This window comes from Anser cygnoides, chromosome 1, assembly GCF_040182565.1.
Source record: "Anser cygnoides isolate HZ-2024a breed goose chromosome 1, Taihu_goose_T2T_genome, whole genome shotgun sequence".
NCBI lineage: Eukaryota > Metazoa > Chordata > Aves > Anseriformes > Anatidae > Anser > Anser cygnoides.
In genome coordinates, this window is record NC_089873.1 from 96,630,193 (window position 1) to 96,653,152 (window position 22,960).

The 22,960-nt window shown below is 46.1% G+C and overlaps 2 protein-coding genes and 1 long non-coding RNA gene across 3 annotated transcripts; 1 reads left to right on the plus strand and 2 right to left on the minus strand.

The window, feature by feature from the left end:
• Window positions 1–1,554: 1,554 nt before the first annotated feature.
• On the minus strand, window positions 1,555–7,914 carry LOC106038103 (uncharacterized). Its single transcript, XR_001208415.3, has 4 exons — window positions 7,783–7,914; window positions 6,549–6,670; window positions 5,433–5,592; window positions 1,555–1,682 (listed from the first exon to the last, which is right to left on the minus strand). It is a non-coding gene; the product is annotated as an uncharacterized lncRNA (long non-coding RNA).
• Window positions 1,573–3,079, plus strand: LOC106038083 (apovitellenin-1). Its single transcript, XM_048057906.2, has 3 exons — window positions 1,573–1,668; window positions 2,039–2,198; window positions 2,864–3,079. The coding sequence occupies exons 1-3, from the start codon at window positions 1,608–1,610 to the stop codon at window positions 2,961–2,963; spliced, it is 321 nt and encodes a 106-aa protein (XP_047913863.1). The 5' UTR covers window positions 1,573–1,607; the 3' UTR covers window positions 2,964–3,079.
• A 9,674-nt stretch (window positions 7,915–17,588) lies between the features above and the next one.
• Window positions 17,589–21,463, minus strand: GPR15 (G protein-coupled receptor 15). The gene has a single exon (XM_013184209.3). The coding sequence runs from the start codon at window positions 20,320–20,322 to the stop codon at window positions 19,213–19,215; it is 1,110 nt and encodes a 369-aa protein (XP_013039663.3). The 5' UTR covers window positions 20,323–21,463; the 3' UTR covers window positions 17,589–19,212.
• Window positions 21,464–22,960: the final 1,497 nt, after the last annotated feature.

Genomic DNA, 22,960 nt, shown 5'->3' on the forward strand with positions numbered 1-22,960 from the left:
GAGCTGCCTTCCACGTCTCCTAGGCTCAGGTCAGACTGACCCTCCATTACCAAATCCCAATAACAGCAAAAGAGCAAATGGGGAAACAAAGCAGGACCTTTGACCCCTTGCTATCTCTATATTAGCTCTGCATAAATGCCGGTGTCTCAGATGAGCATCTACCTCAGCTTCGGCCTGAGAGAGAGAAAGCAGGACAGGTAAGAGCTGCACTGTCTGTTCTGGGTGGTATGGACTTTGTGAATGGTGTATCTAGGATGGAGAGAAGTGAGTGGAGGGGGAAGAGGGTGGGAGTGCTTGAGCAACCTGGATTGAAGTTAAGTGATGGATGGCTCCATAGGACACTCATAGGAGTGTCGAGCCCATGGTAGGGATTACAGAGTTTCAGCGTTGGAAGATGTATAACTTTTTTCCCAGCTGCTCTCAACACAGGGGCTACAGGCTTTAAAGCAGGTAAGATCCCCTCTTTACGCTCCTGGGAAGCAAATTTCTAACTTTTGTCTACAGAGGGAGAATTTGGCTCTAGGATTAAAAATCAAGGGAGGATGGTAACTGAGGAACTGCTGCTGGCTGGCAAATGTCTAGTGAAGATGGAGTGGTAACTTTTTGAGGTAATCTGTGCATAGAAGGAGAACAAAATGGAAATTGTCTTACTGTGGAATAAGAGGGAGCACTGACTAGTGCCACTACCTGGAACAGGATTTAGCAAAGTATTCATAAGGAATAGGCTTGCAGCCTTTTTTTGATGTTGCAGGTCTTGGTACTGCAATGTTCACTTCGTGTTGTTCTGACATGCCACCCCGTAATTCAGGCTGTAATCAATTTTAACTTCTAAAAACCTTTCTAAGAACACTGTATTTGAATATCTTGTTTAGATGCAATGTCATCCTTTCAACGTACTAAGTACCAACTTTTTAAGAGTTCCTCTGCCTTTTTTAATAGACAAAAGGATATTGGATGAGGCTGAAGTTTGTACTTATTCCCTTCTAAAAACGTGTTCTGCCTGGGTTGCTATCTGATTCACTAATCACAGCGTGGAAAAGAACCTGGTTGAGTCTTTTCTCGACTAGTTCAAGACAAAATACTCAGATCACTGGGTCGTTCAGATCATTTTATATGAAGCACTGACTAGCACAAGGTTCTTAGAGCCATTTGCAAGAAATCAAACCAGTGGACTTAATAGACTTTTTGCAGTTGTACCTATGCATAGAAGAAGCCTATTCTGACCACTGCCAGTTTTTAACAGTTGTTGTTAGCCAGTTTTAGTTGTTTGCTCAAATACTGAAACATGGAATTTTAGTTCTCTTCTTTTAAAAAAAGAAAAAGTAACTTTAACTGTCACAGATTTCCTGGAACTCAAAGCTCTCATTCATTGTGGATATTTGTCATTATATAAATAAAAGTACACTCATTTTTGTGCTATCTTTTCCTCACCTCAGAAGAAATGCACCATGTGATCTTTCCTGCTTTCTTTTTCATTTATTCATTAGGTTTGTTGCACAAATGTGGTGTCTAACAGACATGTTTTATTTCTCTGAAAACAAACAAAGCATTGTGTTGTGATTCCAGCAGGTCTCCCGGTGCGCGGGGCTGAACTGGTACCGCAAACCATGGTGCAATCCAGGGCACTGGTGATAGCTCTGATCCTGCTCCTTAGCACCACCGTTCCCGGTAAGTCTGAAAAGCTTTTGTAACAGTTTTTCACTTGCCTTAGAGAAGCCTGTCCCATCCATAAGGTAAAAATATGAATATATGTCCCATCCACAAGGTAAAAACATGAATATATGGTGCTAGCTAGAGTGAAACCAGACAGTAGGAGCTTGGTGTACAAACCATCCATACCTGGTGCAAATATTCTAGCATGTAAAGCCTATGACTCAGGTGCCCCAAAATTAGCAGTGAGGTGCTGCTGGATGCTGCTAGAGCAAATTCTGGGGGAGGCTCTGAACCTGAGAATTTCATGTCTCTTCCCATTGCGTGTGGGGGAAGACATCAGAGGAACTGGAGAAACCTCATGCCTTTTTTGCCTCCTCCTTCTCAGAAGTGCACTCAAAGTCCATCTTTGAGAGGGACCGTCGTGACTGGTTGGTCATCCCCGATGCAATTGCAGCTTACATCTATGAAACTGTGAACAAGATGTCCCCTAGAGTTGGTCAGTTCTTGGCGGATGCTGCCCAGACTCCAGTAGTTGTTGGGACCAGGTATGGAAAATCTGTGCTAGCATTGCAGCAGCCATGGGTGGAAAGGGAGAGGGAGGAGTGGGAGAAAGAACAGATTAATGAACTATCTGTAGAAGGAGACCCAAGGGACAATTAATCAACAACCACAGCGTGATGTGACTATAAATAAAAGCAAGGTTGATATGGCTTCATATGACAGTGCAACCTCTTCCCAGGGATGCACGTTGAATACAATACTCACGGGGATAGCAAATACTGCTCTTTAGACATGGGTAGTGAGGGAGAGGCCACTGACTGGTGGGGCATCAGCCCCCCTGGAAGGAGCTGGGTAGGTGGAGTGGTGCTGTCTGTGAGGGGCTGAGTACTAAAGGTGCCAGCAAACACTGGTGGCGCTCAATTCACACAATTGGCTCTAACTGTAAATACGTATTCCTCAGAGAAGGGGAAAGGATTTCCTCCTGAAAGGAAAAGCAAGATGACCCAAGAGATACAGTTTCATCCAAGTCATGGAAAATACTACCTATTCTTATCTTCTGAGGAAAGCCCCTCTAGGAGTGCTGAGGAGCTTCGCACTCTCAGTGAAAAAAGCAGTGTGAAAGAAGGGTAGTTTGATAACTACTGCAGATGCAGACTACCCTCACTCACATACGTGTGTATCTTACCACATATGCTCTTGTCTCCTGCAGGACTTTCCTCATCAGAGAAACGACCAAACTCAGTTTACTGGCTGAACAGCTGATGGAAAAAATAAAGAACCTGTGGTATACAAAAGTGCTAGGCTACTAGTCAGAAGAAGCCAGTGTTTCCTGATGTGAGTTGGCAGCATCCTGCAGTGTCCTCTTCCCCCTGCCCCTTCTATGGACCAAGATCAGTCAATAACACATAATCGATGCTCCTGTTAATGCCACTAGAGGGAACCCAGCGTCAAAGACCAAAGGATGGAAGAAACCTGCTGAAGTCTCCCCCGAAAAAAAAATAATAAAAAAAAAATAAAGCTGCTGGGCATGGGGAGGGCAATGAGATTGCAGAGCTCTTCTGTAGCCAAATCTTGAAAATTAATTCCTCCTGAATGACTTGGCTATTGACCCTCTAATAAAAAAATTCTTGTTGTTACACTTCCTTAGGTTTCCTACTTGTATTGATTGTTATTAAATCACATCCACCTTGGCACCCCATTCTGCTGAGAATATAGCTGCAATTCACAGTAAGTCATTGCAGACTGTGGTAACAAACCCTGACAGTACAGGCACATTTAACCAAGCTCAGGCTCCTCTTGGTGGATGGGGGGACAGGACAGGACTACCAGAGCATCTTTTGGGGTAGCCACAACATGGCGACCATAACCTCACATCAAGACAGACAATGAAGTGCTGAGTCCTACTGATTGTGCTCCTTGGTTAGGTAAGAAGCAAGCAGGTGCATCTGCATCAAGTGTCTGAAGATTTCAAATCACTTGGGAAAACAAGTGCCAGTAAATGAAACTGTGCATCAGTTTGAGTAGGACTTTGAAAGAGTGATTCATCATTCAAGCAGTGAGGGAGCCTTTCCAAAGGAGAAAGGAGGGGAAAATCCCTCAGTAGTTTCAGGATGGAGGGTGATCAGTTTATGAGATGGGCGCCTATGCCCAGAACTGTTTTTGAAGACCTAGAAGGTCTTTGCCAGCCCTGTGTAAGTGTGCCTAATCTCAAATGCCCACATTAAGTAAAGAAATCCACCTACTTCATCAGCGGGTAAGCAGAAACAAGTAGGCAATGTCTGAAATCACAGTGGGAGACTGCAGCAGACGCTAAAACAAAACACTGCTAGTCACAAGATCTAGGAGTCACAGGCATGTGAGCAGGGCTGCTGCTTAGAAGGGACAGCATTTACAAGGCTGACAAAAGGAGATTTGCCTAAAAACTGCAAAGCAACACTACTGTCCTTTAGGGCACATCTCTGTTTGGTTTCCACTCGTTGGGGTCAGAGTTACGGGAGTGTAACTGACCGTACTGCGGTCCCTGCTGGCTCCTGGCTTGTCCTCCCTTTTAGAGCAGCCCAGCGCTTGCTGCTCCCTGACACTGTTTCTAGGTTATCTGGTAACCAGCAATGAGTAGAGGAAACATAAAAAGGGGGACAGCCCAAGGAGGAACTGGGAGACATTAGCGTTCAGCTGTCATGGACGTATGGAAGAGAGCAAGGGGAGAAGTGAGGGCTGACAGAGAGGAGGGAGAAGCAATAGACACTGAAGGAAGACAAAACAGCAACCTCAAGGCTATCCCTTCCCCTATTTGAGTCTGACTGTAGAAATGAATTCAAATAGCTGACAAAAGGCTAAATAACAGGCAACGGCTATATTTCATCCTGTATCTCTGCTCCAACCTCCCACTAGCGTTGGTGGAAGAGCTGCCCTGTCTCTACAAGCACAGTTCTAGCCTTGGATTTTACCCCGCAGTCCACAATTTACAACAATATTTGACCTTGTCAAGAGACAAGGCTTTGCCATTGTCAAGCTTCAGTACTTGTATTGCTTGGGCAGCCTTATGATGGGGGAAAGAAAGTCCTAATTGAGCAGGAAGGCTTTCTTTGGTGTGGAGCACTGGATACTGAAAATGTACATATCCACTTTCTTTCTTATAGGTCAGAAAGACTTAATTGTCAGCAGTACCTGATTCTCCAAAGTTTCCCGTTGCCCCACTCTCAACTTCCTCTTCTAAGGTCTCCCCTATGAGAGGAGTTTGCTTCAGCACAAACCCAAACATGCTCTAGCTGTTGTCCTGTTGGAGCAATATGGTAGGCTGCAAATAATGCAGGACAATGGTCTTTTGGGGAAATGGGACTCCTATGTTTTGGGGGTTGATTGTTTGTTTTTTTTTTTAATTATTAGTTGGATCAGCTATTGACATAAATTTGCACTTAACCAGTTGTCTTGAATAATAAATCTCTTTTCACATTTTCTGTGTCTCAGCAGGTACGTGGTACCATGCACAGTTGGAGTGAAATCAGTCCCTATGCAGAGCAGCAAGCTCTTTCACCTTTAGTTACTTCACCACTTTTGCAGACCTATTTTGCAGATTTCTTTATTGCTGCCAGTTTTGCTCAGACTAGTTCCGCTTCCCTGGTCACGCATGAATGTGCCACATGCATATATGAATTACATTAATGCATCACTACTGAGAAAAAGGCTTAGAAAATTGCAGTTTGTGCTGATAAGCATGTTGACCACATGAAAAAAAAACAGAAACTTCAGTCCTTTCTGCTACAGAAATAATTTCCTACCTGTTTGTTTTGCATGTCTGCTCAGTCTCTCTCTTTCTTCCCAGATGTAACCCTTGCAGGCAAAACTCTGTATCTTAAATCCACTCCTGCATTCAGCATCCTGTGACTTCTCAGGACGGGTGTTTTTCTCACTGCTTGGGCACTCCAGGCATATTTTCTCCTTAAAAGAATGAAAGTCATGAGTCTTTTAAAAGAGCCTGAATGTGTCCTTAGAGTTATGTGCCTTGGAAACTGGTGCTTCAGACTTCTCTTTGTATGTGCTGCTAAAAAAAAAATGGTAGGGAAAAGTTTGGAAAGTAGAGGGGAATTCACGTTGTGTTTTGAGCCAGTTGTATTGCTTTGTCAATGCAACCCGGTGTCACTTCTCTACTGTATCGTGGCATAGCTGGAGCAGAGCAGCACTTGCTGTGAATTCCATGCTAAAACTTAATGCAGTTCTGATATTTTGTTAAACACGCATATAATCTGTTCGTTCCTCTGCAGTGTAACCTCCAGAAAGTCCTAGCCAGCCACGTTTGATATTGATCAGTTTTAGTATATGGGCAAAACTGAATCAGCATGTAGATCTCTGATTCTCCCGAATCTCACAATCACAGTTATCTGAGCATTTGTATGCTTTAAAAGAAGTAAACAGAAAACTTTTCGGGTGGCTGATCTGCTGCATAATCTACAATGTAGGACAATCTACAAAATAAAAAACCTGCCGCTGCCACTTGTGACCCTGACATTGCAGGCATCGTCTTTTGGCAAGTTCTTTAAAAGCAGAAACTAGCAGCTGAGATCTGGCACAGCATTCAGGATGGGACTAGGTAGGGAAAAAAAAAAAAAAAAGGCATTTTATCCCAACAGGGATCCTGGGGCAAACTGATGGGACTGGTAGTGAAGGGGTCTTACTCTTAAATTATTTGCTCATCTGCTCGGTAGGAATAAACAGCTTAATCTTAATCTGCCTGTAATTTCTTTATAAATAGAGATGGCAATCACTTCCCAAGTGATGCCTCTGAAAGTTCACTGAGTGCCCCGACATTCTTGGAGAGACTTTGTGAGGGAAGTGTTTACTTTGGTTGATATTCATGCTACAGAAACTTTCTTTGTGAGTAATCATCATTCACTTACCAGCTTTGGGAAAGCTTGTGGTATAACTGGTTCAACTGAATCCATTGAGATGAAATCTTCAGAGATGTCCGTTTGCTGTTGTTTCTGAGATGGGTGAATAACATCTCGTGTGTTCCTGATCTCTGCAAAAACACCCTTTCTTGGTAAGTATCTACCGTGCTGAGTGCTTTACACTGTTTTCTGTTGCGCAGCCTGCTGATGGCACGGAACTGTTTGCTTTTTACGCATCCCAGCTCCCTTTACCTGCTAGACATGGAAAAATTACACCTTGCTGCTGACAAGCAAATGGCTTGCACCATGCACTGCTGTGCCTGGGAGGGCTGACAACCAGCACAAGTGCTTCAGGAGCAGAAAGCTGAAGCAGAACAGGTGGGAAGGGACCTGATGGGTGCTGCAGGCTGGGACATTCCTCAGGAGATCAGGACGGATGGCATCCCCATCCAGCATGGATTGGCACACCTCCAGCAATGGGGGCATCCCCAGCTTCCAGCGCTCTGAGTGAAGAATTTCTTCCTCACACGCCTTCTTGAAAAAACAGGCGACGACAGCTGGAGGTGTGTGTGCGTGGGGGGGGGGGGGGGGGTTAAGTCACACAAAGCAAGCCACGCAAAGCAAGTCACACAGAAAGCCACACACAGCAAGTCGCCCAAGTAAAATTTATGCCTGCCTCTCTCCCCCCGGGACCCTTTTGCCACCCCTCTCCCCTCAGGGCACCCCGGGGGCTCGGCGGGCACGGTGCTGGGGGGCCGCCAGCCCTTGCGTGCCAGGCGCCGGCCGGCGGGCGGCGGAGATCACTCAGCGCCGCTCTCTCTTTCGGCCGCAGCCCGCTCTCCCCCGCCGCCGCGGCCGGCCCTGACTCAGAGCGGCACCGCCGCCGAGCGCCCTTCGCACGCGAGGCCGCCGCCCCCGGCCCCGGCCCCGGCCCCGGCCCCAGCCCCGGCCCCGGCCCCGGCCCCGCCGCACTCGGGCCCCGCCGCGGAGCGGGGCGGCGGCGGAGCGGCCCCGGAGCTCAGGTAGGGCTGGGGCGGAGGGGGGGGCACCCCTCTGCTCCATGCTTACTTCGAGGGGGGTGCGGGCATGGGGAGAGCGGGGTCAGAGCACGAGGAGGAGGAGGAAGGAGCGGTTCTGCCCCAATCCCCCCCCCCGCTTTATGGCCAGGCTGGGTGGGGAGGACCCCTTGGGTTGTTTCCACGCCGAAGAAGTCGGGTTTTTCGGGTTGTGCTACGAGGCGTACCTGGTGCCGAGGCGGGGGCTGCTTTCGGTTGGGTGTGACGACCCTGTGGGGTGAGAGGGGAGCCCGGCCGTCCCATAGTGCTGAATCCCTCCATGCGTGCTTTGGTTTTTGGGGGGGACGTGGGGCGAGGCGACTCCGCAAAAAAAAACACTTTTAAAAGCATTTCCGTTTTCGCTGTTCCAGACCTAAACACAGGCGCAGCATCGGTGGCTGCAGGTGTGAGCTAACCGCCCTATAGCTGTAGGTTATTGAGTTGGCAGGGACCCACAAGGATGCCCTGAGGGTAGCAGAGATAAAACCGGCTTCGTTAGCGCGCCATGAACACTGCAGTGTCTGTGCGCAGGCCACAGCATCGGGTACCAGCCATGCCTCGCGGGAGGCCGTGTTTCTGAAAACGGCGTTGCAGAGAAGTTCCCTACAGCCCCGAGTGGCACTGACTGTGCCCGCAGAATAAATATGCACAGGTGTAGCTGTGGTGTGAGTCAGCGAAGAGCACAGGTCTGCCATTTCCACAGCCTCTCGCCTCCAGGTCCGCAGTAGCACCCCAGCTAGCCTGGTTCAGATACTGCTTTGGAGGCTGCTCAGGTCAGGGCCTGCAGAGGACACTAAAGAGAAAACATGCAACTCATGCTTTGCGAACTGCAAGATGGGTTTATTTTTATCCTGGCTACGATGCTCTCCTTTCCCTCCAAAGCTGCCCGTGTCCCTGTCCTACACACAGGGTGCGGACGGGAGCGCCCTGCCCGAGGAGCATCGCTTCAGGGTCCACAAAATGGCGTGCGTGGTGCCGCGAAGGCGGCGTGATCTGCAGGACCCGGCTGTTTTCTGTTGTGGTCAGTAAAACACTGGGCTCTTGTTTTGCGAAGAAAACAAAAAAAGAAAAAATAAAAGGTCTAGTCTTGTTAATAGTTAGAGGTCACACTCAGATTCTTAGTTTAATGCTGTCTTTTTTGGGGGAGGAGGTGAGGTTAAGCTGCCTTTGTTGCTATTAGCTAATTCAGCATATTTAGGTTTCCCATGCTTCTAGTTTCTGAGCTGCTTTGCTCTGTGCAAAAGTGGGAAGGCTCTTGTGTTTCTCCTGTTTGGGTGACAAAAATTGCTGGAATTATATACGTGTACTGCTGTTTTAGCTATTTAAGCAACTCATTGACTCTTTTAGCAGGTAAAAGCTTTCAGTGGTTTAAGATTTAAAAGAAGCTTGTAGTTTTCTAATAAAGTTGACTTGAAATTAGTTACATTTCATATATAGTAACTCTGGTAGATACTGCTGGTGGAAGAGAATGCTACTTTTATTTTTAGTTACCCGTTCTCCCAAATAATAGTTTAATACCTCGGAAAAACAAAGATCTATTGTGTAAAATCAATGCTCACATGACATTTAATACTATAATATTTATTGAGAATCAGTTCTTCATCCAGAGTAGTCCTGAAATGATTCCAGTCATTTCTCTAAAAAATGTGTCACATGAAGGTACATTTTTTTGTCTTGAGCCTAGTGATGGGGCTGGTCTGCATCTGCTCAGAAGAGGCTAGCGCTGCAAATAGGGCAGAAAATACCAACTTTCAGCTTCCGTGTCTGTAAAAGCAACCTTTGTCCATGTAAACTCTGTCCTCCTCCTCAGCGACTTCTTACTAGCGGTTTGGTTTACATTTTTTTCCACTTGAATGGTGAGCTCCTTTTGCTTCATCATGCGTTATTGCAGAGGGTGCACTGGCTGACAGACGGAGGGAGGAAAAAAACCTGTCTGCATCGTGTTGCCTCAGCGGGTGTCTGTAGCTTTTGCCAGCCCACATGCAGTGCTGGAAATAGGGTGGAGGCAATTGCCTTCGCTCAACCTGGAGAAAAATGTGTGTGGCAAAAGGCAAGATAGAAGAGTACCAGGCACTGCTGCAAGTTTTTTGGGTGGCTCACTGGCTACCAGCCCCCATGGAGGGTTGGCAGGCAGTACAGGCACTGCTAACTCATGCCATGGCCAGACACGGCGTCAAAATCCTGAGTGTGAAGGGTTTGGGTTTGAAGGGACCTTATAGACCATCTAATTCCAACCCCGCTGCCATGGGCAGGGACCCCTCCCACCAGCCCAGGCTGCCCAAAGCCCCATCCAGCCCGGCCTTGAGCACCCCCAGGGATGGGGCATCCACAGCTTCTCTGGGCAGCCTGTGCCAGGGCCTCACCACCGTCATAGGAAAGAATTTCTTCCTAATGTCTAGTCTAAACCTGCCCTTCTTTATTTTAAAACTACCCTTTTTTGGTTTAAAAATACTTCCCTGCTCCGCAAGCACTTGCTGCCGCAGGGTGCGGATGTTTGTGGTGTTACTGCCATGACCGAGCGAGTGACAGAGCTGGCTGGCACAACCCAGTGAGCTGGCACTTTGCTGGTGCTGATGGCTGGTTACGGCCTCACAGCCCATCAACTTTCTTTTTAATCGGAAGTTTCTTTCCAGTCTTGTTTGCAAAGAAAGCACGTGTGGTTCGAGGATAAACCAGCAAGTTCAAGAGCAATGAAAAAGACCTTCTAAACAGATCTGCATGGGATTTCATGATTTTCAAAGCATTGATTGAATTCTGAGAAGTGAATTGCTACCATTACGTTTTTTGTCAGATATGTGTCAAGAATAGTTGACGTGTATTTGCTGGTGATCTAGACAATTGCCTGAGGTCTCCTCCAGCTGTGCTGCACTGGTAATGACACTGGTGTTACAACATGAGTCAGAAAACACGGTTGCTTTCTTAAAATAAAAGGAAGGCTGCGTGTCTTTGTCCAGCCGTCGACAGCTCTTGGCAGACACCAACACTACAGCTTCTCACCGTGGCGCCACGTGTGTCTCTGACACCAAATAAACCCTACCCACCGTGGGGCAGGAGGCCCTGCTTTATTTTCTGGCCTCGTAAAAATGCAGGCACTGCCATGCAAAGGCCGGGTTCAGCACGAGACAAATAGACAGCTGCTTTGCTGTTCTAGTTTAATTATAAGACTGAAAACGTATACTTTGGTCCTCGTTCACTCTGTGCAGTGTTTTGGAAATCCTGTTTTTATTGTAATCTTCCTTTTTCACTTCCTCTGGACCTTTTCACAAAACTTGATTTAGGGCAGATGCTATCCTATCAGGTCTTACGGCAAATACAGATCTCATTTACTTACTTATTTATTTATTTATTTGAGATGCTTAGCCTCGCTCTCCAGCTCTGGCTTTCAAGTCTGGCCGAAGTAAGCATTGTCCAGGGACGTGGCCCAGGGAAGGCATCCGGAGAAGGGAGACTGAGCCTTCCAACACATGAAGCAAACGCACGGACCACTGGTGTTTGGCTGGGTAACGCACAGGCTTACAGCTGTGGGTGAGGACATGGGTTTAGGACACCTGAGCTGCTCTCAGCTGGCTGGTTTGCAGGATTGGTGTGGCTGAAGAAACGCCAGCATGCACTTTACGGTCAACTTGCAGCCCAAGCAGATAGCCCCAGCGTCCCAGGCCTTGTTCATCCATCACTGATATTCCCATCACCATCACCTGCTGAATGGCAATTTGGGAAAGTTGTGTCCGATGGCCTCAGGGAACTGAGCCCAGCGGCACAGCCCAGAGCATCTATTCAGATGGCTCTTGTCTTTGTGGGGGGCTGTGTAATTATAGGAGTTTCATGGGACCTCAGACTGTTTGGAGATGAATCACTAGCATGAACTCTGAAAGAGGGCACACTGATCCCACTGAGTTCACTGCTGGCTACGCAGTCTGTGGGTTAGGCTTTCGGTCTTATCATGCAGCCAAACCCCAACTCTCTTGAAGTTAGCCCTATAAAACTCCGGCTGATTCCAGTGAAAACAGGAGTTTCCCCATCGACTTTAATTGCTATTTATTTGGGTGACAGTGGGGGGTAGGGACCTATAAGCGTCACTAGTCCAGATGCCCAAGTCCTCAAAAACTTTGAGTAGTGGGAGGGTTGCATCACCTTTCAGCAAGGATTTCGGATGTTTCTAATAGCCTTGGGATGGTTGCAGCCTCTGCAGGAGCTGTGCAGGTGGGAGCATGCTACACTGCCGTCGCTTCATCCGCTCCAAACTTTAGTCCTAGGCTCTGTGGGGTTATCAGGGTTATTCCAGGATTATTCTCCGCATCCTCCAGCTAGATCTCTTCTTTTTTTTTCTTTTTTTTTTTGTGCAGCAGCCCTGCTCTGAAATGTTTTCTCAAGTGCCAGCTTAGTTTCTCATGGGCACCTTGTTTTAGTACACTTCGTATCTGCCGCATGCTCTGCTCTACTCCTGCAAAGAAGCAGGTGCTCGCCAGGTCTCTCCGTGCCTTTATTCTCTTGATTTTTCTCTCAGCTGCCTCCTCTCTCCTGGCGAGGTGTGCACATGGGTTTTTTAATTACCTGACTATTCCTAAGTGCCCTGAGGTGCCACGTTCTTTGATGGGAAATCAAAATAGCTGGGTGCCATTTCACCTCACCTCCAGCCGAGCTGCTGGGAGGTCTTGGGCATGCAATTGCACTTCTCAGTGCAGTCGTCTGCCTTCTCTTTGCCTCCTAACACCCCTCCATCTGTAGTCTGTAGTGTCCTGGCTGGCAATGAGGAGGGCAGAGGTTTATGTGCATGTATTTCTTGAGAGCTGTCGAGCTCCCACCCTTACCTGCAACATTTCCTTCAGTGGCATGATTGCACCCGTGGCGGGTAACTCCCACAGGTTCAAAGCTGCACAAAAAAGCGTGCATCTCTTCTTCTTTTTTTTTTTTTTTTTTATGGTTTTAATGTTTTGCTGCGTGTGAAGCGTGGGTAGGTATTTCTGTGGTTCCCAGAGGAGGGAGGGTGAGGAGGGGGTGACGGGGGAAATGCGCGGGGAGGACTGGGGCTGTGTGGTCATGCAGGTGTTTAGGCAGCACGCAGGGGGAAGTCGAGCGAGTGGTCCAGTCAGGTGCCTGCTACTGCATATGGCAAGCATATTGATTTATACGTGGTGTTCCTGGGTGGAAAACCTGTTCTTTGCATTTTAGGTCTGTCCTTCTGGTCATTTTGCCTACCGGTTTTGAAGCTAGACTGAAAATTTGGATGGATTTTAAAACCGCTGTCCAAGTTTCGTTCTCAGAGCAGAGTGCCACGCAGTTTCATGCTCTGGTTTTCTTTGCCTGAAACTGAGGGTAAAACAAAGGGCATCCTTCAGGTGGCAGCTGTCATTTTGTATTAATAGTAACTAGTTTTATCCACATACAGAGAAAGATCATCAAATTCTGGGACAGAGGCGGGTTATTTTCAGACTTGACTAGTGACTTTTGGATGCGTTCAGTTATTTTATGTGATTATCTAATTGATTTATTTTTGAAGAGCCAGCTGTTTAGAAAGTGAGTACTCAGCCCTTTCTGGAAATCAGTGCTTTGCAAAGGGTCTGAAGCTAGGCATCCACTAACGAAAGCCTCAGAAGTCACCAGTCACCTTGTGGGAAGCGTTTTCTTTGAGCACAGATTCCTGCCTTACCTCCCCCGTGCCCTACTCCAGTACCCAGAGCAGCAAAATGCAGTCCAAATTTCCAGAGAACCACTGGTCTCTCCTCTTCTGTTGTAGGGATGCCTGTGGTAAAACCCCAAGTACTTTAGAAAACGTGAAAAGTAAACAGTAGAGGAAGTAAGTTCACTGACTGGACTTAGTGGGAGCTTCTGACTAAGAATACGAATCTCTTACTAAGAAGGAAACTGTTTTGAAGTTTGAAAAGATGTATTTTGGTTACAATGCATTATTTAGATGATTGATACCGATAATCTTGCGTGCTCTCAAACACAACACGTGACCCCTATTTCTAAAGCTGCATTTTATCTGTTACAAAAACACAGGAGCGGTGAATTGGGAAAATAAAACCTGCAATTCAATTCATATTTAAAAATAAATAACAACCCTACCAGACTGGCCTTTGCTAGGGCTTTTCTCCTGAGTGATGAATCCTCTTCACTTTCTCATCCCCCGTATTTCATGTTCTTTTACTTTATTATGAACTCCCATCTTAGATGCCTAGGTGTTTGGGGCCAGATTCTCTCTGGACTATGCTGAGCATCGTGTGGGTGCTCAGTTCCTTTAGCGGGCTCTCCAAAACCTCCTGCCACGTGCAGTGGGACTCCAGCAGGGCGCTGAAGACCCACATCTGGAAACTAAGCAGGTGCTTGGGTTGTTACTGAAACCTCGAGTGCACTAACTGCAGGTTTTGTGGTACAGTATTAAAATGTTACATGAAGTAACGTGGGCTGCTTCTGGTTTTCTAGGGCTACCTGTGTGTCTGACATTAGGTAGCGCAGTAATTACTTTTGAGTCCATTTTAATGCATTGTCAGTGCGTATTTCCACTGGATAGGAATTTAGGTAGCTCTTCCCTTGTTCCTGTTCATCATCCAATCTCAATTTCTCTGACTGCATGCAGAATGCTGGCATATTTGGTAACCAGTCTGTGTGGAGCTATTTCCCATTGTAGGATTGTCTTTAAGCCATTTGTGATAACTTCTTCCTGTTCTTCCTTTGCCAGGCTTTTACCTAAAATATGCTCCTTAATTGGGTGAAGCCTTTTAAATATGAGAAGAACCAAAATAATTTTTCAGTTAGAAATTTTGGAGCACGTAATGATTTGAGTTCACTGCTTGCAGATCTGCTCGTGAGTCTCTGTTGACTCATGAATATAAGTGATTATACGAGAACAGCAAATTGATATTCCAGCACTATATAACTGCTAAAAGTGCGCTTAAGTGTCCCCAGTCATGAGTTGGCATCTGCTTATAATATACGCTTTACTAGCACCTGTAAAAAAAACTTATTTTCTCTTATTTATCTATTTGTCTGTTTCTCTTATTTGTCTTATTTCTCTGTTTTCTGTTACTGTTCCTGTGCAGCGATCAACAAATTTTACTGGATGTAGCATGGCAGCGTCTTTGTGCAGCTGTCCACATTGGTGCATCTGGTGCTGAGATGAAGGCTGCCTAAATTCCTTACCCCATTAAGTGAGCATCGATTCTGGGTACAATTTTCCTTTGTGTTGAGATGAAACACTTTATTTCTGAAAAACGTTGATTCGTTGAAGCCAAAACGGATACCAAGAGATGCGTCTGACCGGGTCTGACTTACGTCAAGAAGCAGAGGCACTTGACCTTCAATTGTGTACATCTCAGGAAAGAGCACTAACCTCTAGATTGTTTTTTTTTTTTATTTATAGTTGTTTTCATGAAAACCTCAGAGGTCTCGATTTCATTCCAAGGCAGTAGAAAAATATCTCTGAAATCATGAAAAGCTCTGTGGGATGGGCAGATACACGTTCCCACCCAGATCTGCGGACAGCTTTCTAGTTACTAATACTTTGCTGCATTTCCATGACAATGAAAGGAGAAGTTAGGTTAAAAGCAAACAAACAAACCCCACGTTTTATAGCTGGAATCATCTCTAATTTATTTTTTAAAAAGTCCAAATTACTTACAAAGATCTGTGGTAGGTGTCATGTCAGAATCGCACCTCTTCCATGTCACACAGCAAAGCACTTTGGAGTCATCAAGGTCTTTTAACAAAGATAAAATAGGCAGGCTGTTACGTTACTCAAACCTACCAGGTTAATTACTTGAAATCACAATAATTTTGCTATCATCCTAAGCTGTATTAGTGCTAACATACAAATAATGAATATTAACATGAAATAGTCAAAATTCCAGAAGTTTGTTCAACTTCTGTTGTCTTTCATGTGCAAGAACTGAACATAACATTTACCTTCTAAAATAGATCTGCAGTTTACAAAAATAAAATAAGCACCTTCATAGGGTACGGTCTTTTGGATGAAAGCCTAAAATAATCCAGAGAGTTTTGCCTTGTTGGATTAGTTGCCTCCTTTGTAGGTTTTTTCCGTCATGTGAAGCATTCGCTGCGGCATTACATATGATTCTCTTCAAGCCTTGAAATATTTAGCAAATTCATTGTTGTTTTTTTTTTTTTTTATTTTATTACTATTATTATTTTTTCCAGGGGCTAGTGTGAAAGGTTAGGCAGTGGAAGGAGATCCTGGTAGGTTTTCCAGGTCATTGTTCCAATTTGGTCTGGTATTCTGAAGCGAAACCAAATGAAACCAGCAGCACTAACTTAAAATAACTGAAATTCCTGTAGATTGGTTATATTCCAAAGAGATCGTTCTGCTTTGGATGGGATTGAGGCGGAGGGAAATAATAAGTGAGTCTGACTCACTAAGAAAACGCTCTTTAAAACAAGATGTGATTTTTTTCAGTGACAGGGATCACAGGTTATTTGGAATGTAAATCACCAATCTCTTTTTCTTTCTTCTTTTTTTCAATTAAAAAAGAAGCCACTTGCTATGTACTGATAAAAGTAGACAGAGGGTAAAGGATTGGTGAGAGGAGACGACTGAGACAGTAGTTTTTGAAGGTCAGACAAGACTGAAACGTGAACTGCATTGTTCTGATTTTCAGACACAGGAAGGTCTGAAAACGCAGTTGTCGTTCTGCGTGCATCTGTAAGCCTGAAAAAGGGGGGTGGCAGTTAGGTGTGGGGAGTAAAGTTTCTCACGTGGAGGAAGAAAAACAAAATCTTTTAGAAGAGGTAGTGGGGGAGAAAAATACGCATGCAGTGAAGGGAGGGGAGCGCGAAAAGCTGGTGTGTGTCTCAGGTACTCCCTTGCAACCCAGGCACACATCCCAGCATCTCTCTGCGTGCCTTGGTGTCACCGGTGATGGCTGGAAGATGCTTTTGCCTGCACTGGCCCTAGCAGGGCTGGGGTCCGTGCCTTGGTTGATGGGCTTGCGCTGCCCTCAGGTGAGGTTTGCTTTCGTGTCTCTGCCTTCATTAAGCAGCACCGCCGCAAGGCTCAAGAAAAAATGCAAATACCTGGATTTATTCATAACACCCAAACTAGTTATCCCCACTACGGATGTTTAGAGAATACAGAGGAAAGGCAAGGCGAGGGAAGAGCTGTAATGAATGCAGTTGTGCTGGAGTTACATCAGAGACGTACCTCCTCCATCATTCAGTTTGCACATTTTTTCCCTTGTGACCAGTGTTCAGGGCTTTGCCCATTTCTCTCTGGTTTTGACAAATTGTGTTGGCTCTTCTGGTATAGCTGTCTTCTCTTTGAAGCCTTGCAGCCCGTCTGCACGGGTGCCACCGTTCACCCTGCGAGTCCTTGTGTCCTCTTCCTAGGTTGGAGACCGTAACTGTTTTTATTAGACCACCCTCTTTAATTAAAATAAAAGTTATTTTCCACAGATTTATAAAACATCTCAGTGTTACTCCAGGAACAATCTCCTGCGCCTCATTACCTAGAAAACAACTCAGCTTCAATGAAATGGAAAGGTCTCTTCTCTAACAATCAAAGTGGTCTCAGGACTATGGATGCAGACCCTTTATTCATGAAGAAGCCATGCCTGAGCCGCTCGGGTCAGTGATGGCACTGGTCCATGGGCCAGCTCGTTCCTGCCCTGGCAAAGCTCATTCCCTTCCCTACAAGAAGGGAATGATCACAGAACCAGACTCGTATAGCTTAGCTTTAAACTCTGCCGCCCAGTGAAGTGGGAAGAGGTTTCCTGTATAGCATCGCATGGAAGTTGTCACCACCTTATTTTACTTCTTAAAAAGTAGAGCCAAAGATGTATACTTGCTGACTTCTTGGTTTCAGTTGGCAGAAGAGAAATTGCCTTACCTTACAGGGCTGTAAATATCATTACATATCTTTTAGTCATTGCAGTTCAAGATTTGTTTCCATATATGTTGTCTTATCACCTTGTGATAAGATGTCTTCTGCCTCTAAAGTCAACACGTTTGCGGGTTTTGCGAAAGCTAGTTCAAAAGCTTCAAAGGCTAAGTGTAAAAGAGAAGAAAGATAGGAATCTTGAAAAATCAGGAAATACAGAAGGAAAGTTTCGAACAGTCTTTTGACTCAGTCACGTTATACATCCTGGGTGCTTTAAGGTATTGATTTATTGGATTTATGACAAGCAGTAGTATGTTAATCTAAACATTTTACAAGAGAGACGACAGAATATGAGACATTGCAACACAGCCAAGGTATCAGGGCTGTTGGAAGTCTAATTCATATTTTAACCGTGCACTTTAAAACATTTGTTTTAAGAAAACATTTCTATCACTGGCATTTAGAAAAAGAACTCCAGTACCGGATTTCTGATGAGCTGTGTAACTCCGTATTTGTTCAGCTTGTTCTTCTATGAGGTATTACAGCTGTTAAAAATGTGGACTTGACACCAGCTGGGCAAGTGCTATCTCCTCTGCAGTATATAAAATGCAAGACATCTGCATTTCCCAGAGACTGCTAAATAGGAATGGAACGGCTTCATAGAGCTTTTATTATTATTATTATTATTATTATTATTAATGTATAGAATTTAACCCTATCAATGAACTAACAGAGTGCAGCTTTTGGATTCCTTTTCTGTGAGCATTCCTGTAGCCAGAGTTTCTCAGCGTTCTCTGTTTCACTCAAACGTTTGTGAAACTCTGGCTAATTTTGCTTTTCAGGCACATTTGCATTTGACTTTGCTTGTGTCTTGACATAAACTGGTTGCAGCTAAACAAAGCAGACCTGGACTTCGAAGGGTGCACAGCATCATACCGTTATACAGCAACCCAAGCAGTCAGAAATTGTGTCATATCCCCAAAACCATCTTAAAAGGTGTGAAGGTGTTGTTGTTTTGCTTTTTTTTTTTTTTGTGGTTGGGTTGTTGTTGTTGTTGTTTTGTTTGTTTTTTTGCTTGTTTGTTTTTAAGAAAAAATGTTAAATGCGGAGTCTCATTGGCTTGTCTTCTGGTTTCTCTGCCTTCAAACCTTTTTTTTTCTGAAATCATAGGGGCTAGAAACTTATTTTAATTACTGCGATTAAAACTGAGATTTAATCCCATAATCAAGAAGCTGACGCTTTTAAGGAAAACGCACAAGGCTCAAGTTATGACAGCAGGTAACACAGCAATTCATTAAAACATTGCATTTCTAAACTCAGAAAACCTCCAGAAAAGGAGAATCGATCAGGTTGTTTCCAGGACGTTGCGATGTTTTCGTGTGTAGGCTAGGAACCGAAGAGAAGCAATACTTCTGTTTTTCTTGCTCTGAGCAGAATGAAAACCTACGCCTTTCAGTTCAAAGCCTGCCTCGGGGTGGCTCCGACTGATCGGCCTCCCCCTTGCCTGTGTCGGTAGGGCTCCGTGGATCTCTCTCGGTGTGGCGTTTTCAGGCTTGCATGGCGCAGCGACACAGCAATCGCTGTGAACCATAGGTCAGTGGTTAAGGTTTCCTATTCCATTTACCTGTCTTTAAAGGGAAGTGCTGCTCCTCCAGCCTGACGTGCCGGCTGCATTACAGCTGTAGCTCTGCCCCTGTCGCTCGTTTCTTTTTTTCCCCTTTCCTTGCTTTAGTCTTTTCCTGCCGTCTCTGGAGAGAGAGGTCCCTTCCTCCGCGGTCCTGGCTCCCAGTCAGAGGGACACCGAGCGCTTCCTCTTCCTAGCAGCGTACTCCCCCACGATGAAATTGGATAAGGAGTGGCTCAAGCGGGTGTCCAGAGTGTCAGAGACACTGCCGCTGCTGCTGACTTTCACCCACGGGCACAGGCACCTGAGCATGGCCCTGCGGATGTAGTTGTCAAAGCAGTAGTAAATGAAGGGGTTGGCACAGCTGTTGGCGAAGGCAAAGGGGCTGCTCACCTTCATGCCCACCTGGGCCACCACGTCAGGAAAACAGTCGGGCAGCTTCCGCAGTCCCAACAGGATGGCCATAAGCTTGAAAAGGTTGAAGGGGACCCAGGAGATGACAAAAGCAGCCACTACAATGAAGACGATCTTGATGGATTTTCTCAGTTTCTTATCGTGTTTCCCGGACCTCTGGTAATGCATGCAGAGCCTCCTGGTGATGGAGCAGTAAAAGGTCAGGATGCTCAACAGCGGGAAGAAGAAGGCCAGGATCAACATCATCAGCGACACGATCTGTTTGGATTCTGTCACGGCTTTGTCTGCGCAGTACGTCTTGCCATAGCGCTCCTGCAGCTCCCTGGACAGAAGGGTCGGTATCCCCAGGCAGCAGGATAATAACCAGACGCAGATGCAGAGGCCGGTGGAATAGGATCTGGTTCTGACCCTTCTGGCGACAGCGGGGTACATGATGGCAAGGTACCGGTCCGCGCTCATGCAAGTGAGGAGGAGGATGCTGCAGTACATGTTGACGGAGATGATAAAAGAACTGGCTTTACAGAGGAAAGATCCTACCCTCCAGCTCCCGTCCGATACCTCCTTGTCCACCCACAACGGCAGCGTGATGAGGAAGATGAAGTCAGAAGCAGCGAGGTTGATGATGAAGATGTCGATCAGCCTCTGGACCCGGCGCTTGAACACCAAGGCCGCTATCAGGATGGAGTTGCCGATGATGCCCACCAGGAACACGACAGTGTACAGGATGGGGAGGAAAGTAGTCATGTGCTGCAGACGCTTGTACTGGCAGTTGTCCTCATAGAAGTAGTCATCGTAGTTCAAAGTGACCATAGTCACAGGCGAAAGCTGGCTGAGGTCCATTTCTGGCCAGGCCGTCCTCATCCTGGCGCTGAGGAAGGCTCCGAGTTCCCCCTACTCTTCCCCTCGAGGCCTGCTTTAAAAACATGTTAGCGATAAGGGGGGAGGAGAGGGGGAAGGAGGAGGAGAAAAGTGGTTTTGGGGGGGGGTAATTCTTACACTTTTAGCCAATCGTGTAGGAAATAGACAAGCAACGAGCGTCTTTGATTAGTCAAAACCCTGTCCTATGAATAAAGAGCTGCAGCTTTTTTTTTAAATCAGGCTTAGTTTTACTGATTTTATCTTCATTTTATGTTTGCCTGTAGAGGTGAACGAGTTTGTGTATTGCTTTTGTTTTGGGGGGTGGAAGGTTGTTTTCAAGATTCTGAACTTAATTTTTTTTTTTTTTAGGACAGGATATTACTAGTTTGCAGAGATTAAAGGTTGTACCACCTCAGAAAAAGTCAGAGAGTGGTGAATTCAGGTGCCACATTCTCTATCTTTCGTCAAGTTTTTTTTTGCTTAAGTTGCCCTTTGGGGCAAGCTCAGCTTTTCTGCATCTTGGAGGCTTTTATACTTTCTTTGTTCGTTTATGATTGTTATTTTCTGTTGAGAGTAATTCTCTCATATGGATGTCCTTAGGCAAAAAACATTTAAAACCACGGTCTCCAATCCGCCCCGTAGATGTTTGGTGCTGGTTGCAGGCTCCTGACTGCTCTGCCAGTACCCCCTCAAGCCCCTCACCCAGCTTCACCAGAGTCTTTGAGACGTAGAGGCCAGGTCACCGGCATGTCACGTCTTCAGCTGCAGTCCGAACCCTAACTCGGTGTTCCCGTCCCCGCACCAGCTTGCTTGTAGGCCGCACTTCTCGTCCCCAGAATGGTGGCGTGGTCTTTCTCCTCCTGACCACAAAGCCTCCATCCCTTTGAGCCATTCTCAGATACGCTGCTCACTTTTCCTAAAGAGCCATAATTTCCTCCATCATTTTTTCACAGTTTCGTGCACGGCTCCAGCTGTTGCTTAACCGTACAGTCAGCTCTTGTGGTGTTGCATAAATCAAGTGAAAATTCTCACTTTTTGAGGTACTGATTTTATTACGTCTTTGTCAGTGTGTACTAACTTGAAACAACTTCTACTATTGTTCTTCATCATCCTTCCTCTCTTCTGCAGATCAGTTCATCTTCTCCTTCCCCTCCCACCTGCATGTTCACAGACCCGGCGTGTCCTGGGGCTTCTCAAAGCTTTGAGCAAATCGTTCCTGGAAAGCTCTCCAGTCCCAGCCAGGTCAGGACCACATATGTCTGCCTCCACACGCAGAGAGCAACTCTGCATCTGACAGGCAATTAATCCCGTCCAGGGCACGCTGGATGCCCTCAGGCTCACTCTGCCAGTGCTGTGGTTACGTGCTCCGGTGTTGTGGGTACTTGGTAGACTTCCAGGTGCCTGGACGGGCAGACAGCTGCTATTAGACTGATGGATCAAGGGGTATTTAGATGGGCACTCTCTGTTGCGGATATTCTGATGATTAATTAGGAGTTAGTTATATATGACAGCCTTCCGTTCCGTGGGGCACTAGTGGACTCCTCTCTCGCAGACATGAGCACGTGTGTTATTCTACTCTGCACTTAGATCCTAACACCTTACATGCAGTCAACAAGCTTTATAAATCACGCACAACCTTCTCTCTCTCCATCTCACATCACAAAATACTCCTTGAAATTCACTCCCTCCCTCTCTTCATCCCAAAGTACACAAAAAAAGCCAGTAACTTTTAAATAAGCGTAATAGAACCATGAGATAAGCATATACCCATGCACTCTTGTGCTTGTGGTTCCTCACCTTGTTGTCTCCGTGCAACTTAATAGCCTTACAGAGCAAAACAAAAAATTGGATAGTAAGCCTTTTCCACCAGGGATCAGTTCTGCTCTCTGGGGTGAGCTCTGTACTTTGTGAATGCTTCAGAGAGAGATGTGGATGTTGCTCTGAGTTTCCGTATTACAGATGTAATGCTTCCTCATCTGGACAGAGGATTTGCAAAAATACTATGATGTGTTGTCACAAATGACGAAGCTGTCTGTAGTTGTCTCAGTGAAGCAGCAGCAGGTGTGTTTGCAGGTGGTCTATAAGCCTTGTCTTTTTTTAATGTGGTATTGATTTGCTTAGGGCTTATCTTCACACAGGATCTGCATCTCCCAGAGCTCGTTTCCCTGAAGGAGAGCTCTCAAAAACACTCAGCACACAGAAATGCCCCTCACAACGCTGCTGTGCACATACTCCAGAAAGCCCGGCACATGATATGCTGAGACCCCAGAGATGCCATGAGAGTTGTCACCAGGAGGACAGCCTCCACCCCTCCTCACCACCCTCCTAGACGTCTACAGCACTTTTGTCCTCCTCCCACACCTCCTCAGGTAGGTGTCAGTCCTTTTCCTGGACAAAACACTCTGCTGAAGCAGCAGCCACTGGCTTGGCTGCAATGTGTTTCCTTCCATCCGGGGTACACATCCTCTCCAGCCCTTGCCACAGTGCTCTTGAGGCAATGTGAAACACGCGGCCACCAGGTGCTGAGTTGTTTTGAACCTGAGAGTGAACCTGAAGCTTTTGTGACCACACGCTTATGACAGATGCTGTTGTTGTGGCCGTGTGTGTGGTCAGAGCCACTTCAGCGCGTCTGCTTCTCTGA

What these genes read in the sequence shown, in the direction of transcription:
- LOC106038083 (XM_048057906.2), top strand. Translation starts at nt 1,608, where the DNA reads ATGGTGCAATCCAGGGCACTGGTGATAGCTCTGATCCTGCTCCTTAGC. An exon ending in CCTTAGCACCACCGTTCCCG is followed by an intron (nt 1,669 to 2,038) that starts GTAAGTCTGAAA and finishes CCTCCTTCTCAG; the next exon opens with AAGTGCACTCAAAGTCCATC. An exon ending in CCAGTAGTTGTTGGGACCAG is followed by an intron (nt 2,199 to 2,863) that starts GTATGGAAAATC and finishes TGTCTCCTGCAG; the next exon opens with GACTTTCCTCATCAGAGAAA.
- GPR15 (XM_013184209.3), bottom strand. Translation starts at nt 20,322, where the DNA reads ATGAGGACGGCCTGGCCAGAAATGGACCTCAGCCAGCTTTCGCCTGTG.